Raw genomic sequence first — 20127 nt, forward strand, 5'->3', positions numbered from 1 at the left:
TGTGGCTGCTGTAAATCAGGAACAAAAACAAAGTTGCTGGAAAAGCTCAGCAGGGTCTGGCAGCATCTGTGGAGGAGAAAACAGAGTTAACGTTTCAGGTCCAGTGACCCTTCCTCAGAACTGATGATGGCTGGGAAAACATCAGTTTATATGCATAAAATAGGGAGGTGGGTGGGGTAGGAAGTAAACAATAGGATAGAGCCCAATGAGAGAGAAAGACAGTCGGACAGACAAAGGAGTTACTAACAATCAGGCTGGGAGGGTGTTAGTGACAGTCCCCATTAATCAAATTAATCCCCAGAAATCAAAACACCTTTCTTTGTGGCTAGAGTTCATTAACTGCTCAGTCTTCCAGCTCCAAAGCGCCTACTCTCCATTTATATTTTCGCAGTCAATTACTGAATCAGTTAACATCAACCATTTGCATTGTTATGACACATCCACATGCATAAGAAACTTGAAAATGTGTATGCTGCTTGTGATCAACAATCTTCAATTTTTAACCTGCATGTCGACAGAGTTTTCCACTGCCCAGAATGCAACCGTGCCCAAAAACAAACTGTTATTGACTAACTGGCCAAGGAACAACTAGTAGATGATTCCATTGGGCCTCCTGCACTACATAACCCAAAAAGAAGGAAGAATCTGTTGTGCTTACCTAGAATGGCAGAAAATAAATGTTTTTTATAACCGAGAAGAAAAGGGGCTAGCAAATCAACAGAGAACTGAACCAAAAGAAAATGACAAATGAGTGACTTTGCTATGATTCACCAACATTCTATGACCAAACCAAAAGTCCAACAAGTGTGCAAAGAAAACGTACAGAACTGTCAAGTCTAGAAAACAGTCCAGTTATCACCAAAGGCAGATCAGAAGCTAAAATTCAGCAAATTTGCAAGAAGAAACAAATAAGGAGAATAATTTTTGATATGAACAGTGCAGCCTTCTGAATCTTTCATTGATTATCTTCAGTCAAGGGAACACTCAATGTCATTAATGAATGTAGTGCTGGATGAGCAGCAATCTTTCAGTGACAGGTCTGAAAAAGTTTATTTCACCAGTTAAACAGCTACAATTGAACACGTTGCTGTAAGCCACCGTACCACATTGTAAAAAACATACAAAATTATGAAGGGAGTAGAAAAGATAGAAGCAGGGAGGTTGTTTCCACAGGCAGGTAAAACTAGAACTAGGGGACATAGCCTCAAAAAAGGGGTCCAGATTTAGGACAGAGTCAAGGTGGAAATTCTTCACCCAAAGGGTTGTGAATCTGTGGGATACCCTGCCCAGTGAAGCAGTTGAGGCGACCTTGTGAAATGTTTTTAGGGCAAAGATACATAGATTTTTGAACAGTAAAAAGGATGATGGTGAGTGAGTGGGTAAGTGGGAACAAGCCCACAAAAAGATCAGCCACGGTCTTATTGAATGTTGGAACAGGCTCAATGGGAAACATGGCTTATTCCTGGTCCTATTGCTTATGCCAATCTCATACCAGATTGTATGTGCCAGCAGCATAAACAATGAGCACATGCACACCCTTCAAGCAAACAATCATGGCTCACAGTCTAAGGCAAATGGTCCTTGGTCAAGTGAAGGGAAACACCTTTCAACTGGGAGTTGTCAGCACAGTGTGTAAATGGTATTCTCCAATATCAGTCCAAGCACTTGGCCAGACTATCAGAGTTGGAATCAGGCTCTTTCCCTCAAGAGGGGTGAGGAGACAATTTCTGAGCTCTCCACCACCCATATTTTACTCTTTCAGTTCTATTGTGGGACGTTTCTCGTAGAATGAGAGGAATAGAGGGTTGAGTTCAATGACATCTGGTGATAGAGCTGTTGGTGCTAGTGCAGGAGGGGTAAAGTGAGAAAGGTGGTGACATGTCCCAAGTGAGTGAGTAGGCAACACAGAAACCATGGAGGGTTATTGGTGAGGAAGAATGAAATGGATATGAGAGAGTGAGTGGGATCATGGAATTATAGAGTCCCTGCAGTGTGGAAGCTGCCCATTTGGTCCACCAAGACCACAGTGACCCTTCAAAAAGCATCCCACTCAGACCCATCCCAGCATTTCCCATAGCAATCTACCTAGCCTGTAAATCCCTGGACACTGTGGGCAATTTCCCATTGCCAATCCAGCTAATCTACATCATTGGACAGTGGGAGGAGACGGGAGCACCTGAAGGAAATCCATGCAGACACACGGAGAATGTACAAATTCCACACAGTCACCCAAGGCTGGCATCGAACCTGGCTCCCTGGCACTGTGAGGCAGCAGTGCTAACTACTGAGTCACCGTACCGCCCTTTTGTAACTGTTAAATGAAATATTAAGAATAGTAGATGTCGAGTTTCAGTAGGATGTGCCTTAGAGTTAGTGCTAGTGTGAGATAACAGAGAGACAATGACAGTTCTTAGCTCTAGCAGGGCAGAGAAGTTCATTCTCCTTTCTCTGGCATTCTTGGGAAAGACGACATCTCTCCTTTGCATCACCCATCCATCCAGTCCCTGTCTGCAAAGCGAATATCAATTTTCCCTGATCTGCCATGTCCATGGCAAACGTCTTGAGCCACACATGGCAGCTCCAGACTAACAGTGCTTGAACAGGTGCACAAGATGGCACCAGCAACAGAGATTCCAAGATATCCTGACATTGAGAAGTATTTCCAGCTCCAGGAGAGTGGGAGAATCAAGACAGCATCAAATGAGAACATTGTCATAGGTAGTTAACAAGGTATATTTGGGATGACAGTAGTCCCTAAGCCTCACAAGAGATATCCCCTGTGAAACTCGATAAAACTGATACCTTGTCTTAGGATGCAGCCTAAGGACATCTACTATCGCTTGTTTAGGCTACGAGCTCCCTAAGGTCCTGGCTATAATGCCTGACCAAATGCAGTTGTAGAAAGGGGGAATGTATCAGCAAAGGGATAGAAACCCACGGCATACAAAACTCAATTCTTACTTTCCCACAGCTCACCAGAATTATTGCTTCCAGCAAAGACATTGATTGATAAATTCTACATAAGAGAAATCATATCACCTTGTCTTTCTACTTAGTTAAAAGATTGGCATTGCTTGGTGCTTTCAGAAGGGGTCTGCAAAAATTGCAAAGTATTGTTGCAATTGAAATTTGTCGGACAGTTCTGCAAACTCAAGTGAAAGCTCAAGTGCTATCAAAGGTCTAGTGTAGATGGAATGTGCCTCTTCTGTACATGGAAGTGGCATGTAATGAATAACAGAAGGATTTCTGTAACAACTCAAAGAATGCGGCCACACTTCAGCATTTATTATGGTTTGATTTATACAGGTCAACAATGTTCTAGGATATATATGAAATTGTGTACTCTTTGATTGAAGAACTGATGCAGTATAGTCTCATATTTCAGTCACTATTTTTCACAATGTCAGCCCATTCTCATCCCTTACCTTTCCAATGGAGGAAATGTTGTTCTATGAGCTGTCATCAGTGCACCTATTATCATTCCAAGATTGGAACGTCCCACTCCAGTTTGACAGTTAAAGAGGAGGGCAGGAGGTGGCTTGCAGCAATCTTTGAAGGTGATGCTTGGGCATTCCTGGAAAATCAGAAGATGCATGTTCAAATAATATTCAAATAACACAGAGTAAGACAGACACCAAACTATTTAAATCATGAATCCACTTGGTGTTCCAATATAGAGAAAGACGATGAGCTGAATTTTACCAAGCTTCTGGAGATTGCAGTCAAGATGCTTCATAAAATGGCACCAGCAACATTGGGAACAGAGTCCAGCAGTATTGAGGGCAGCCAATTAAGCCAATGAATTGCTCAGTTGGCAGCAACTCCAACCCTGCGTGATTGACAGGTTTTCGCCACATGGGGAGACTGCCCGGTAAACTCCAGTGGCTTTCCTGTTCCCATGGTTTTAACTTTATTTGTAGCAGCACCATAGGCTGCAGAAGGCCTCTGTGCACTGTTTTCCTGCTGCCAACACATTAAAATATGAAGCTTATCTGGTGCCTTGACATGAGGTTGGGCCCCACTTTCAGACCCTGTTGCAGAATATGTTTGCACGTGGAAAATCTCAGTCCTATTTGAAAAACTTGTTTCGTGAATGAATGGACAAAGTTCAAGTGTAAACTCAAACTAGGTTCAGCTAGGTTATTTTCTGCTTTGAGGTATTGTCATTTATTTTTCATTTTTCATTTGTGCCATTTGGCATGTGTTGCAAAGGACAACAGATGCATGAAATGCTGAGCATGCTTTTATATTTTGGTATTGTATGAAAAACATTAAAAATAAACAAGGCTGCACCTCTACAACCTTGTAATGCAGAAGGTGGCCATTCAACCAATTATGGTAGATCTTACAATTTTGAAAAATCACACTGGATTTTATTTTACTCATTTGTAGGATGCGGGCGTCGTTGGCTGGCCAGCATTTATTGCCCATCTCTCGTTGCCCTTGAATGAATAAATAAATAAACAAAAGCTCCCTTCCAACTGTATTGTTGTTTTCCCAATTGTTCTAATTTTCAAGCCCATGTCTTTGCTCCAACTTACCCTGACTGTACTGATGAAGACATCAAAGTCTGCTTCTTCTAGATTAGTATCAACCAGCAGAGGTAACCGTTTATATCTGGGAGAAAATATGCAGAACATATTGTTAACCTCGTCAGCTGCGTTATGGCCAACGATGTTATTTATGGGCTAGAATAAAGCTGCATTTAATCATTGCTAAAGTGTTTCACACTGCGTTTCTCTGATCGCTTTTATTAGGAAAATGGCTGCCATAGTGTCAAGACTCCATACATAGAATGAATCTACCAAACTGTTCTTTTTGAAGCTGATTAAATGGGGGGAGTAGGTTAGATATTTGTAGTGCTGTGGGATCCTTTTTCATCCACTTGAAAAACTAGAGCAGGTAAGTAGTCCTACTCAAATCATGGCACCCCTTCACATTGCAAGGGTCCTCACCCTGAATGGTTAAGCACACAAGTCCTGGAGTTCGGTTAAATTTTCTGACTCAGAGATGGGCATAATTCCAAATGAGCTATGCTGACATAAAATGAAAAGAACAAAGAAAAATTCAAAGGCTAATTACAAGGGCACAAGTATGCTCATGACAAAGGAGAATCCAAGCAGATTTGGAGGGAAGTTGAAAATAAATAATCTGAAGGCAGTTAGGAGCAATGAAAATAATTTATCAGGAAATATTAAACAAAATAAAAAACTCTGCATGAATGTTATAACTAAAAGTAAAATCATAATGGGTATCGAGCCACGAAGGAATGATCAGGATAAAATGACAGGCACAGAACTGGTAGAAATACTAAATAAGTACATTGCTTCAACAGTAACCATGGAGGCAGATTAAGTGATTATGATTTTGGAAGATGAGAACGGAAATGATGTAAAGGTATTTTTAAAAATGACACATATTAAAAAAAACTAATCAAATGCAAATGGCCTCTAGGCCATTCTGCACATTTTAAAAGAGCCTAGAGAAGCCACAATTGAAGCATTATTACACTTTTGAACAATTAATTTGCAAAAGATATAATGCCAGATAGCTAATGTTGTATTTAGGAAGAGAGATGTCCAAAGAATTATATATCAGTTAGCATAACAAAAGTGGAAGGGAAAAGATTAAAATGTAACAATACATCATCAGCACAGATTTCAAAAGAGAAAGTCTTATCTTTTCTCTTCATGGGGCAGACTATAACTCAAGATATGATTTAAAGATAAGAAATCTTTCATTTCTTTGGAGATTGGAGGAAATTTTACTCTCTGAAGACTGAGGGTCTTTGGAATTCTCTTCTCCAGAGAGCATGGAGGCAAAGTCACTGAACATTTTTAAAGACAAAATGGATAGATTCTTGACGAAACAGTGAATTGAGTGGGAACTGTTGGGAATGCGCAGTTAAGGCCACAAATAAATCAACCATGATCTTATTGAATGGAGAAGCTGACTCTAATGGGCCAAATGTGTTAGTTCTGCTCCTGATTCATGTGTTGACATCCTCACACAGGAGAAGTGTGGTTAAACAATGGAAAGACTGGTAAAGAGTCATCAACAATGTCAGTGGATTGTATCAGGGAAAGCTAGTGAAGTTGGGTCAGCTGTGAATCTCAACTGCTGTGCCAGGAATACGAATGAATAAATACACCTGAAGAATGGCATCGTAAAGATGTGGCACCTATAGATCTCTTCTGATAAGCGAACGTCATCTTCATTCTCAATTTTCTTCAGGACAGGCTCAGCGACAAATTGCTCGGTATCATTGTATAGAAAGTAAGTTTTGTTGCTCAAGGCGGCGAAATCCAGCAGCTACGCATATCAGAAACAGAAAGATTACTTTCCCTGTGTAACGTTCTCAGGATTCCAACCATAAATTTTAAAATCCATGTACTGGATGTAGGCATTGCTGGAATGGCCAGCAATTTCTTCTCAGTTCCTAGCTGCCCTTGTACAAACTTATTGAACGGAGAAGCTGATTCAAATGGGCAAAATGGGTTAGTTCTGCTCCTGATTCATGTATTGACATACTCGTACATGAGTATAGAACATAGAACATAGAACAGTACAGCACAGAACAGGCCCTTCAGCCCACAATGTTGTGCCGACCATTGATCCTCATGTATGCACCCTCAAATTTCTGTGACCATATGCATGTCCAGCAGTCCCTTAAATGACCCCAATGACCTTGCTTCCACAACTGCTGCTGGCAACGCATTCCATGCTCTCACAACTCTCTGTGTAAAGAACCTGCCTCTGACATCCCCTCTATACTTTCCACCAACCAGCTTAAAACTATGACCCCTCGTGCTAGCCATTTCTGCCCTGGGAAATAGTCTCCGGCTATCAACTCTATCTATGCCTCTCATTATCTTGTATACCTCAATTAGGTCCCCTCTCCTCCTCCTTTTCTCCAATGAAAAGAGACCGAGCTCAGTCAACCTCTCTTCATAAGATAAGCCCTCCAGTCCAGGCAGCATCCTGGTAAACCTCCTCTGAACCCTCTCCAAAGCATCCACATCTTTCCTATAATATAGTGTGGCCTTTTACCTGCACTCAATCCCTTCATTGAGAACTGTCGATGTGCCTCAATTTCTCTACCTCTCTCAACAAATCCAACCTATCTCCCTTCGAACTGACTGCACTCCATGCACTCAGATCTAACCCTGGCTTTGTTATTAAGCCTGCCGATAAGGGTGGTGCTGTTGTAGCCTGGCATGCTGACTTCTACCTTGGAGAGGCTGAACTCCAGCTCTCAGATACAACCTCCTACCTTTCCCTGGACCATGGCCCCCTATGCACATCAGGCCATTATATCCACTATGGCCACGGGTCTCATTTCATCCGGTGATCTTCCTTCCTACTCCGCTTCCAAGCTTATAGTCCCCCAAACCCGCACAGCTCGTTTCTACCTCCTGCCAAGAATCCACAAACAGGACTGTCCAGGCAGACCATTGTTTAACCTGCTCATGCCCCACAGAACTCACCTCTTCCTACCTTGACTCAATCTCCCTCGGTGAAATCCGTACCCACATACATCTATGATTCGTCAAATGCTTTACGCCAGTTTCAAAACTTCCAATTTACCAGCTCCAGCCACCTCCTCTTTGCCATGGATGTGCAAACCCTTTACACATCCATTCCCCACCAGGAGGGTCTAAGGGCTCCCCGCTTCTGCCTGGAGCAAAGACCTGACCCATCCCCACCACCACCCTCCTCCGCTTGGCCGATCCTGTCCTCACCCTGAACAACTTCTCTTTCAACTCCTCTCATTTTCTTAGGGTAAGCGGGGTTGCCATGGGTACCCGCATGGGCCCTAGTTATGCCTGTCTCTTCATGTGGTACGTGGAACATTCCTTGTTCCAGTCCTATTCCGGCCCCACCCACAACTCTTTCTCCGATACATCGATGATAGCATCGGTGATGCTTCCCTCTCTCGTCTGGAATTGAAAAACTTCATCAATTCCGCCGCTAATTTCCACCCTGCCCTCACTTTCACCTGGTCTATCTCTGACTCCTGCCTTCCCTTCCTCCACTTTTCTGATTCCATTTCTGGGGATAAACTGGCCACTAATATCCATTACAAATCCACTGACTCTCACAGCTACCTGGACTATACATCCTCACACCCGACTTCCTGCAAAGACTCCATCCCATTCTCTCAGTTGCTCCATCTCCATTGCATATGTTCAGATGAGGCCAACTTCGACAAGGGACCCTCCGAAATGTCCACCTTCTTCTTCAACTGAGGATTCCCCAGCTCTGTTGTCGACAGGGCCCTCAACCAGATCCGACCCATCTCGTGCACTTCCTCCCTCACCCCTTCTCTTCCCTCCTGCATCAGCGATAGGGTTCCCATTATCCTTACCTACCATCCCACCAGCATCCACATCCAGAAGATCATCAGGTGCCATTTCGGCCACCTCCAGCAAGATGCCACCACCAGACACATATTCCCCTCCCCTCCCTTGTCCGCCTTCGGCAGGGACTGTTCCCTCCGGGACACCCTGGCTCACACTTCCTTTACCCCCAACACCTCCCCACAGCCCTATGGCACCTTCCCCTGTAACCGGCGAAGATGTAACACCTGCCCATTTACCTCCTCCCTCCCCAGTGTCCAAGGGCCCAAACATACCTCCCAGGTGAAGCAACACTTCACCTGCTCTTCCCAGAATCTAGTCTCCTGCATTCGCTGCTCACAATGTGGTCTCCTCTACACTGGGGAAACGAAGCATAGATTTGGTGACCGCTTTGCAGAACATCTACGTTCTACTCGCAAAAAAGACCCTGAACTATTCATTGCCCGTCACTTCAATGCACCATCCTGCTCCCTGGCCAACATCTCTGTCTCTGGTTTGCTACAGTGTTCCAGTGAAGCTCAACACAAGCTGGAGGAACAACACCTCATTTTCCGCTTGAGGACCCTACAGCCCTCCAGACTCAATATTGAGTTCAGTAATTTTGGGGCCTAAACTCTCTCATGTCCTCGCCTCCCCACCCCACATACCAGGCCTTGTTACCACATAGCCTGCCACTACACACACCTGTTGTTTGTCACTAACAGTCCCCATTAACAACTATTCACCCTCCCAGCCTAATCGTTAGCAACTCCTTTGTCTGTCCAACCGTCTTTCTCTCTCTTTGGGCTCTATCCCATTGTTTACTCCCTACCCCATCCACCTCCCTATTTTCTGTACATAAACTGATGTTTTCCCAGCCACCATCAGTTCTGAGGATGGGTCACCGGACTCAAGACGTTAACTCTGTTTTCTCCTTCACAGATACTGCCAGAACTGCTGAGCTTTTCCAGCAACTTTGTTTTTGTTCTTGTACAAGCTAGCTGTCTAGGCCATTTCAAAGAACAATTAAGAATCAAACCACATCACATCACTCTGGGTCAGGAGTCTCAAGTGGGTCTGATGAGGTGGAGACAGCAGATTTCCTTCCTGCCTACTCTAGCCCTGTTACCCTGTATTTCATAGGGTTAATCCACCCAGCCTCCCCATCCCTGAAAACTGTGGGCAATTTAGCATGGCCAATCCACCTAACATGTACATCTTTGAACTGTGGTAGGAAACCCTCACAGACACGGGAGAATGTGCAGACTCCACACAGTCACCCCAGGCTAGAATCAAACCCAGGTCCCTGGCACAGTGAGGCAATAGTGCTAACCACTGAGCCACCATGCCACTGTGCCACCCAATGGCACAATAATAGGCAAGCATCCGTGTTCACATTCAGATTTCTATTTTCTTTACAGAGGGGCAGCACAGTGGCTCAGTGGTTAGCACTGTTGCCTCACAGCGCCAATGACCTGCCTTCAATTCCAGCCTCAGGTGACTCCCTGTGTGGAGTTTGGACATTCTCTCTGTGTCTGCGTGGGTTTCCTCCAGGTGCTCTCGTTTCATCTCACGGCCCAAAGATGGGCAGGTTAGGTGGGCTGGCCATGCTAAGTTGCCCCATATTGTCCAGGGGTGTGTGGGTTATTCATGGGAAATGCAGGATTGTGGGTGTGAGCCTTGGTGGGAAGCTTTTTGGAGGGTCAGTGTGGATTTGATGAACCAAATGGCCTGCTTCCACATGGTAGGGATTTCTTTTGGGAAAACTAGATCAACATCCCCAGTATCAAAGTATTAACCATGCTAAATCAGCTCCGCTGGGTAGGCTCTATTATTTTTAAGCCCGACACATAGCCCCTGATATAAGTGCTGTTGGTGATTGAACAGAGTAAGTGAGCCCCAACACACTAACAAGGGCACTCTAAAATCCTCCATGAAAAAGTGCAACATATCCATCAATGCCTTGGAAACCATGGGCTAAACCTTTCAAACTAGGAGGGAAAGCAAGTGGGAGCATTCCGTACACCTCAGGTCCCACGCCAATGATGAACTGAGGCCAGGTGTTGATAGACAAAGCAAAAATCCAGCATCACAGCCTCCCATTCTCCCAACCCCCATCTGTCCCTCCTGTGACAGAGACTATTGGTTGCGCATTGGGCTTTTCAGTCACCTGACAAAGCAACCATGAGGGCTTCCCGAAAAAGAACGACACACGCACCCACACACTTAGACACAATATGGCAAAATTTTACAGACAAGTCAACAAAAGATCCAATAGTCAGCATGGACTTTAAAATCTTTACTTCATGGGTAAACAACTGGTAATTAAACCTTTACATAAATGCAATAATCAACAAAATTAACAAGTGTCACTCAGAAAGCTTTGATGTTGAAAACATCAAAAATTCACATACCTCCTTTTTAATGACTAATTCCAGTTCATCCACTTGATTTCTTGGAGTAAGGTTGTGGAGATTTTCCTGCAGATTGTTGCGATCACGTGGGGTGTAAGGAATAAAATCATCATCTTGGTGAAACAAAATGATTGGTTCCTCACGAACGTTGAAGCAAATGATTTCCTGGAGTTTGTAGATTTAGAAAAAAACATTTTAGGTTGTTGGCAGAGTTCCAACAAAGCAATTATCATGATTCACTTTATATGTTCAAATCATAAAGAGTATTCTTACAAAAATGTCACATATAAAGATTTCTGGTTACAGCATCTGGAGATTTTGAAATAATTTTACACTCAATCTACAGCTCATCAAAACTTACACTTAGTTTAATGAGCTAAGCCATTCAGGGAGGGGTAAGGAAACATGAGCTAGCATGGAAGATATGAAGGGACATAAAAGGTGTGTGGAGAGTATGAGCTGGTATGAATGGGACACGGAAGTAGGTGAGAGGAATTGATGCAGTCAAAGAGGGGAGAATCAAAGGACCCAATATTAAACATAGTCAATGTGAAAATGTCCAAGGAGCTGAAGTGGGCCTCATCACCAGCACTTCTTAACAGTCTTAGCCAACTGATTTGTATCCAGCATGCTTTCCTCAATCACACACTCACACCTCAAGCCCCATAGCAGAAAATTGCGTTATTCAGTGCAAAATTTCCTGACTTGATCTACTAGCCTTAGAACCTGGATTACAGGTTTCCAATTGGAGGAGCTCCTTTCACCACTGATATTTGTTATAAGGAAAATGTAGAATGCAAACTTGTTTGGTAAAATCTCAAAAATCTGTATTTATATGGAATTATTAATGCGGTGAAATATTCCAATGTGACAATGAAAGCAAAACACTAAGAGAGCTATTAGTACAGGCAATCAGAAGTTTGGTCAATCATGTAGATTTTAAGAATCAACTTATTAGAGAGAAATAGAGGGATCGAAAGGCAGGAAGGATGTCGAGGGAAAGTCCTGATTTGAGTATTTAGGCTGCTGAAGGATGGTTTTCACTGGTCAATGGTGAGCCATAATTCAGTAATACAGGTTAGCCTGTTACGGAAACCTGAAAAAGATTTAAAACATTCCAGCATTTAAAACAGTCAGGTCAATGATATCAGGAGAGTATTTTTAATCGATGTTTATGCCTGGCTGCCCAATGTGAAAAGTAAATTTCTCATTTTCCTATCATTGTACTTGACAGTCAATTTTCACTACTCATACACTGAATGCTAACAAAACATTTTGCAGGGCATTCTCAATTCAGCTTTAATCTTATATTGAAACCTATCTTCATAGAGGAAATGTAAAATGTGGTCAACCATAACAGGGCTTCCATTCCACTTTGAAGGAACATTAAAAAATGAAGTGACGGCATATTGTGGCAAACATTTTATCTGTTCTCTTTATAAAAATTTTTAAGATGTATTCAGCCATTGCCAAGGATCGGTTCAAGGGAGGGTAGGAATAGGAGGCAGAAGGAAAACATACCAATTTGATGAGGTAGACGATAGATTCTGTAGGCAAAAAAACAAACAGCAGCATGCAGCCTGAGCAATATACATGAGGAGGCTGTTGACCAAAGGTTTTCCCATAGCCCACGGACAATACAACTATTCCAAAAGCAGCCAATGTACCATGATAACCCAGTATTGAGTGATTTTTGACCTTGTCCACCCCAATCCAATACTGACACCTCCACATCTCTGCATTTATGACTCTGCTTACTTCAGCATAGCACCAAACTACAAATTACCCACATCAATTGATGTACTCATCACAGATGAGACAGCAGCACTGGTCAACACTGAACACATTGCTCACCTGATGCCCTTCCTCCTTCAGTCTTTGCAGTACTTTGCAGAAGCTTTTCATTGTTGGCTGTCCCATGCCGTACACTGGATAACCAGGGTAAGCCTGGCGAAAGTTTGGTGCCCCATAATTACTCATGGTGAGAAGAGCATCGACTTTGTTGTTGAGATCTTTGACCATGAAATATTTCCCCTGTTGAACATATAGTGAAATACTGTGTCACCAAGAGTGTCATTCATTGGAGAGCTTTGCAAATGGTTAATCAATAAATTGATGCCTCCAGCAAATAATGAAGCAATGTGTTCAACTTCTGAATTTCCAATTCTACATTCAAAAATATCTTTAATCAACTTTTTTTGACACATCTCCAGGGCAGCTAAAATTCAAACATGGACCATGTGGCCCAGAGGCAGGAACTCTACCACTGCACCATGAGGGTCCCAAACTCCTTTCAATCAACCCATTCAAATGTGATATTACAGACCTCAATGGTAGATGGAACCTGGACACTAAACTTCCAGTCTAAAAGTAGGGATACGCCATGCCACAATTCTACATTTAGTTGTAGTATTAATCAGGTCAACTGGAAATTACCATAGAATTATACAGCATGGAAACAGATTCTTCAGCACAACCAGTCCATGCCGAACATAATCTCAAACTAAACTAGTCCCACCTGCCTGCTCTTGGCCAATATCCCTCCTAACCTTTCCTATTCATGTACTTATCCAAATGTTTTTTAAACATTATAATTGTACTCACATCAACCACTTCATCAGAAAGTTCATTCCATACATGAACCATCCTCTGTGTAAAAATTCTGCCTCTCATGTCTTCCTTAAATCTCTCTTCTCTCATCTTAAAGTTGTGCCCCTAGTCTTGAAATCCCCCATCAAGAAGTCTCCCTGACATAGGACAGATGTTGTGAAACTTGAAAGAGTAGAGAAAAGATTTACAAGGATGTTGCCGGGGTTGGAGGGTTTGAGCTATACGGAAAGGCTGGATAGGCTGGGGATATTTTCCCTGGAGCGCCAGAGGCTGAGGGGTGGCCTTATAGAAGTTTATAAAATCATGAGGGGCATGGGTAAGGTGAGTAGGCAAGGTCTTTTTCCCAGGTATGGGAGTCCAAAACTAGAGGGCACAAGGTGAGAGGGGAAATATTTGAAAGAGACCAAAGGGGCAACTTTTCCACAAGGAGGATGGTGTGTGTATGGAATGAGCTGCCAGAGGAGGTGGTGGAGGCTGGTACAATTACAACACTTGAAAGGCATCTCGATAGATATATGATTCAAAATGGTTTAGAGGGACATGGGCAAAATGCTGGCAAATGGGACTACACCAGTTTGGGATGTTTGGTTGACATGGATGAGTTGGACCAAAGGGTCTGTTTCCATACTGTACATCTCGATGACCTCTATGACTCTATAAGTCCATAGAGGTACTCTCCACAATAAGTCTTAGAATGTCTAGCTGACAATATTAGCTTGTCATATAAAAGTTGTAGGTATCTGCCTCTGGGCGTGTCATATATAAATATGCAATCACAGGAACTTGCTCATAAGTCCCATTTTCTCAAAACCATAAGAATACAAGTACTCACAAAAGTAACAGGCACCCTTGATGCAGTGGTAATGATGGATTGGACAAGGAATAGAGTGCAAAGCCATACCTCATGCTGAGAATTAACAATTTAGAAAGAAAAGCACAAAGGTTGAAAATCCAAGAACAGAAAATGCATGTCAGGTCATCAACCATAACAACATTTTAGGTTTAGAGCTTCGGTGAGTAGAATCAGCAGAAACAGTGTGAAACATTTACTTTTATAAAATAGACATGTTGGATTGAAAACAGTGGTGGAAAAACAACATCAGACAGGTCATGTTCAAATCTACTTTCACAAAGAAGCATTCAATCTTGCAGATTATTCTGAGATAGTAAAAACTGCTGATGCTGGAGTCTAACACAACACAGTGTGGAGGAGCAGGAATACAGCAGGCCTGGCAGCATCAGAGGAACAGGAAAGCTGATGTTTCGGCTCAGGACCCTTCTTCAAAAAATTATTCTATCCTTTACAAAGTGTGCATTCGTTGATGCATAAGACAAAATAAATTGCATACCACTATTTTCAAGAACACTATGCAAACGTATTTCTAACTCAGTATCACAAGTACCACTGGTGACTTCCATTGTGTGTGACATGCAATTGGAGCTGCATCCACTGCCTGTGCCCTGAGAAATTTAATCGATTAGGTCAGGTATCAACAGGCTGACACAACCATGCACAAGGGCTACAATTGACCATCAAATATAATGGGAGGAAAGCTTTTCTTATTTATTGGACCCTTTTGTACTATTTAAAAAGCTGCTCAACAACTTGCAGCAAAGGTAATTACTTTGAGACAGAGTAGCACTGTGAATTGTTGAGTTAACTAAAGTCCGCCTCACCACAACTGTCTGATTGGTTGAGCTGTAGTTTGCAACAGAGCTGTAAGTACAAGGCAGCCAGATATATAGCAGAATCTGAAAATATCACTCTGGCCTGTTCTCTCTCTGGGTGAAAGGACAAAAAAACCAAGGAAGCTAAAAGGAAAAAATCCAGCAAAAATACCTAGGTGCTTTGGATCAACTATCAAATGAAGAGTGACTATTGCATAAATGACAAGAGCATGATCTTTGCTGAAATAAAAAGGAACTTTGATAGATAATTTAACTCACCATAGTTATGAGGACTTTTAATCTTCAAAATGTTGTTCATTGTCTATAATTTTCCCATGTATCCATATCAAATCATTTGTCCTATCTTTGTAAATTTCATGAACGAGTGTGTTTATGTATTTTGAGGATTTAAAAGGGTGTAATTGAAATTGCACAGCTGTAGATTAGAGATCCTGTCTTTTGTTGAACCATTTGTTAAAGTTAAATATTATAACAAATAGTGTCACTTTCTGTTAATGACAACCTGATGTGAATTACTTTTGTTCTGAGTAGTGTTTATGAGGTAAATTCGCTGTCTTGGCGGTTTAATAGGAGTTCCAAAGATTTTGCACTGGCTTGCAGAAGGACGGGACAACCAATACACTCTTCTCACTTAGGTCATAGCAAAGGACCTGGAGACAATAGCATAAAGGGAACAAAAAATAGAGGATAATCATCCTGCATTGCATGCAGATTCTGCAAGTCACTTCAAAGGACATAAACTTCCATCCAAAGTTGACTGCACAAAGACAATACAAAATGGTTGTCACCCGCTGGCAAATTGGGTGGAGAAGGTTGAAGATTTTCTCTTCAGGAACGGAGTAAAATTGTTTGATTTGAAGCTTTGCTAGGAGCAATTACATTCAACATGCCAAATCTGAAGCAATAATGTCACAGATCTGGCATCACATTGCACTTCAATGGCAAGACATACATTCATGAGGATGAACATTGCAAATTATGGCCTCAAAAATCATGACTATTGCATTCTTTGCTCTAATTAGCTTCCCGTATGTCAACAAAGCAACAGTAATTAGATGCCAACTTAAAACCATCACCTTGGTTTTACCTTTCTGAAACAAATAAGTTTTGGGGAAGGGTCACTCGACCCAAAATATTAACTTTGATTTCTCGCCACAGATGCTGCCAGACCTGCTGAACTTTTCCAGCAGCTTTGTTCTAAAGCTGCAGCTTGAAGACAATGTTTCGGAGCTGGCACCTTCACACACTGTTCTGCATTTACGCAAAGACATAGTCTGCGATGTTCAGGGGTGCCTATCTGGGTTAGGGCGAGGAACTATCACAGCAGATTATTGCTAAATTCCGCTCCACCAATTCAGCAAGAAAACTTTGGTTGTGCAATATACATTTGAATTAGGTTAGATACCTCAGAGTTTCTTATGAGGGATGACGTGATGCTCTTTGCAAAGGCTCCACGCCACACAGTGTGAGGTCATAACGTGGTTCTTCATTGTACCATGAGTTAAATGGTGTTCTTCAGTTCATAATCCTCACAAATTATCTGGTGATGCCTATGCCATGAGCATCACTGTAGTTGCATTCCTTGTGGAGAAGAAAGAGCTGACAGCAGTTTGAACATTGTCCGCAAACCCAGCAAGAACAGTGGTCTCCAGCACACAGCTTCCAGAAGGAGGATCAGTCAGTGAAAAATTCCCAAGGAGGCCGAGGAGAATAATCAATCCCCATACATACTGACCTCCCCATTATTTTATAAAGATCTTAGAAAACGGTGCAGGAACAGATCAAGGATGTCGCAGGGAATCATAACCGAACAGCGTCATCTGCTAGAGTAAAACTAGCAATCCCTTCCCTGTGGCTGGCAATTTTACCGCTGGCATGAATTTTTAAGGGCAGCTGTGGAGCTGCCAATCCTCGAGAGCAGATATATCCAGGATGTCACTGATGCCATTTTCTCAAGGTCACAACTCTTTATCTCTGTTCCCCATGGCGAGGACAGCAAGAAGCCCAAGCAGTAGGACTACCTAACATCATTGGCTTCCCTCCCTTCCGAAAGGCTCCACCCTCATTGATTTGACAGTGCCCAGTCACCAACTTGGAGTTTGTTAACTGAAAAAGCTTCCAGGGCACCAATGTTCAATTATATGTGAATATTAGTGCCAGAACTGGGAGGCCTGTGCAAGATAGCCTTGGTTCCTGCCTGTGCATTTGGGCAAAGCAATTACAAGCTAAGGCCATGAGATCATCAGCTGCCTGGGCCGAAGCAGGTGCCTGATCATGAACCGCCCTCTGAGTTCCAGACACCTCGGACATTTCTTCCACAACTAGCTGCAGAGGTGTATCAGTGCTCTGCTCAGCAGATTGTGCTCCCGACTCCAATCTAGAAAGAGTGCCCACCGAGGTGATAGTCTCTGAGCTGGTGGAGGGTGCAGGTGAAATCCTTGTTGGTACATTCTCTGAGGGGCTGGTGGCTTCCTCTTCAGAGGTGGAGCCAAGGGTCTCCAGCACTGGCCTCCTCTTAGGAAAGTTTTCTAGGTGCTGCTAGTGCCTGCATTAAAGAAGAGATGCAATTGGTTGTGCAAAAGGGATTAAATTAAAGCTTGCACAGTTTTAGAATGAGTTGGCAATGATGCAAAGGGAAAGCAGCATAATACAGTATAATGAAACTCACCAAGTTGCTTACTGCCAGATGTCTCCATTTTTACCATATGAGTAGCCATGCTCTTTTGCAACCAAATCCATTAGTTCCAGGCTGGCTGCATCTGAAGTAGTGTGCAGTCAGTCTTAAATATAGTGCTAGCAGCCTGAACTCCAGAAGGTCCTGGCAGTGGAAAGTCATTCCTCTCCTCCTAACATGCAATTCCACTGAACAGAACAGACATCATACAGCCCAGCTGCATGATTAATGAGATGAGCAGTAGGAGATTGCATGATAAATGCCACTGTGAGTCGCAACTTACAAGGAGTCATCAATATCAACTAAAAAAAGATTTTACCTGAAGCTGGGAAAATATTTCAAAATCACAACATTTTGAATAGCATTGTGCAGTACCTATCAATAAAAAAAGTCTTATAAATTGATTTCTTTTAATTCAAACATGCCCCCACATTATAAATTCACCATAGATGCAGAAACTGTTTAATATGACCTTAATATAAAGATATCATTACCTAATGTTAACATATCTTAGGTTGACATGCTAGCAATTTAATCACAGCACAATGCAATAATACTTACTTATATATGCTTACTCTTTGAGCAATGGATGCTTAAAATGTACAAGAACATGCTTTAGAGAAAGCAGGTGACTTACCTGGACTAGATAGTGCTCAGGTAAATTATCATTCATACAACCAATGACATAGTGGGCCTTATGAAAGTCATCATGAACTTGAAATTCTTCCTTCAAATTGTACCTTAGAAACAAACAATAGGTTTGAGAATTCACTAAAAAGATGATTTGCCTGTTAGCCTTACTAGGGGACTCTACTAGGCACAAATTCACTTTTACATTTCCAAAATTACAACAGTGATTATGTTTCAAAACATTAATTAATTGGTCATAAAATGATTTGTAATATCCTGAGACTGTGAATGGTCCTGTATAAATGCACGTAATTTCCTTTATTATGCCTGTGGTATGTCTCAAACAGAAGGAAGACCCCAGTGCCCTTCCAACTTTCAGAAACTTTTCTGAGTTAAAAAAAACCTGCCAAGCAGGATTTCATTAAATCCATCATTGTGGCAAATCGATGAGAACAGAGCCAGCTGAACTGTCATGAATCTCATTACCCATACTGAAACGCTTACCTCTTACCTTGATAAGGACAGTAAACCAAACCTCTAAACGAAAATGACACCTCACTATCTCCTTCAGACCTCTTAAATGTGTTTCGCAATGATTGAATTGTAATTACTGTCACCATTGTAGGCAAAGCAATTGACAGGATCAGGTGGCGTTGCTCAGATAGAGAGATCCCAAAAAGAATTAATGGCTGCTCAAAAAAAACTGAAAGTCCTAGACAAATTAAACGGGTTTTAAATAAAAGAATAGGATTGAAAAGGTATTTATCCCAAAGTAAATGTACAGAAAAAGTAATTTATGCTGTGTTAATCTAGTTCATAAAAAGCATGAGAAACAGAAGTCAAAGTAGGGACTGCACAGCGATTCATTGATTAGCCTGGCTGCCACACAGCGCCTTGGGCCTGAGATTGATTCTCCCTCGGGAAACAGCCTATGTGGAGTTTGTGCATTCTCCCCATGTCTGTGTGCTCTGGTTTCCTGTATGGGTTAGATGGAGGAACCATGGGAAATGCAGGGCTACAGGCATCAGGTAGTTGGGTGGGACTGGGCAGGATGCTCTTCGGAGGGTTGATGGGCTGAATGGCCTGTTTCCACACTGTAGGGGTTCTATGATATTAGCCTGCTCTGCCATTCGACAACATTCGGGTGGCATGGTGGCTCAGTGGTTAGCACTGCAGCCTCACAGCACCGGGGACCCGGGTTCGATTCCAGCCTTGGGTGACTGTCTGTGTGGAGTTTGCACATTCTCCTCGTGTCCGCGTGGGTTTCCTCTGGGTGCTCCGGTTTCCTCCCACAGTCCAAAGATGTGCAGACTAGGTGGATTGGTCATGCTAAGTTGCCCATAGTGTTTAGGGGAATGGGGATGGGTTTGGGTGGGATGCTTCAAGGGGCGGTGTGGACTTGTTGGGCCAAAGGGCCTGTTTCCACACTGTAGGTAATCTAATTCTCCTTGTATCAAAAGCTGCCATCCCAGCTGAACCTTCACTGCACTCCCTCTATTAAAAAGCATATCCTTTCGTAGATACCCATGTTCAAATGTTCCTATATATAATGTTAATCTAGCTAACTATTCTCAGCATGTGAAATCTGACAACTAGCATCCACATCCCTTGCACATCCTGAAATCTCCATTAAGGCAAAGATCAGGTTCACATTAAAAGAGTTGAACTTGATTCTGGACTATAATGTTTTAGTTGCAATTTGAAATTATTTTAATAAACACATTTTTTTTAAAAAAGTTTGTTTTATTGCTGACATTTGGGACAAATTAGT

General features: G+C 42.5%; 1 protein-coding gene across 1 annotated transcript in view; it reads right to left on the reverse strand.

The window, feature by feature from the left end:
• The window catches only part of LOC125450682 (paladin-like), a 115355-nt gene that overhangs the window by 88200 nt on the left and 7028 nt on the right, over positions 1-20127 (reverse strand). Inside the window, exons 3-8 of the mRNA XM_059645028.1 lie at positions 18364-18466; positions 12608-12787; positions 10754-10918; positions 6152-6312; positions 4542-4617; positions 3426-3574 (exon numbers count right to left, since the gene is read on the reverse strand). Coding sequence (XP_059501011.1) covers positions 3426-3574; positions 4542-4617; positions 6152-6312; positions 10754-10918; positions 12608-12787; positions 18364-18466 — 834 coding nt within the window. The remainder of the gene's footprint in view (positions 1-3425; positions 3575-4541; positions 4618-6151; positions 6313-10753; positions 10919-12607; positions 12788-18363; positions 18467-20127) is intronic.

This window comes from Stegostoma tigrinum, chromosome 3 (genome assembly GCF_030684315.1).
Source record: "Stegostoma tigrinum isolate sSteTig4 chromosome 3, sSteTig4.hap1, whole genome shotgun sequence".
Taxonomy (NCBI): domain Eukaryota; kingdom Metazoa; phylum Chordata; class Chondrichthyes; order Orectolobiformes; family Stegostomatidae; genus Stegostoma; species Stegostoma tigrinum.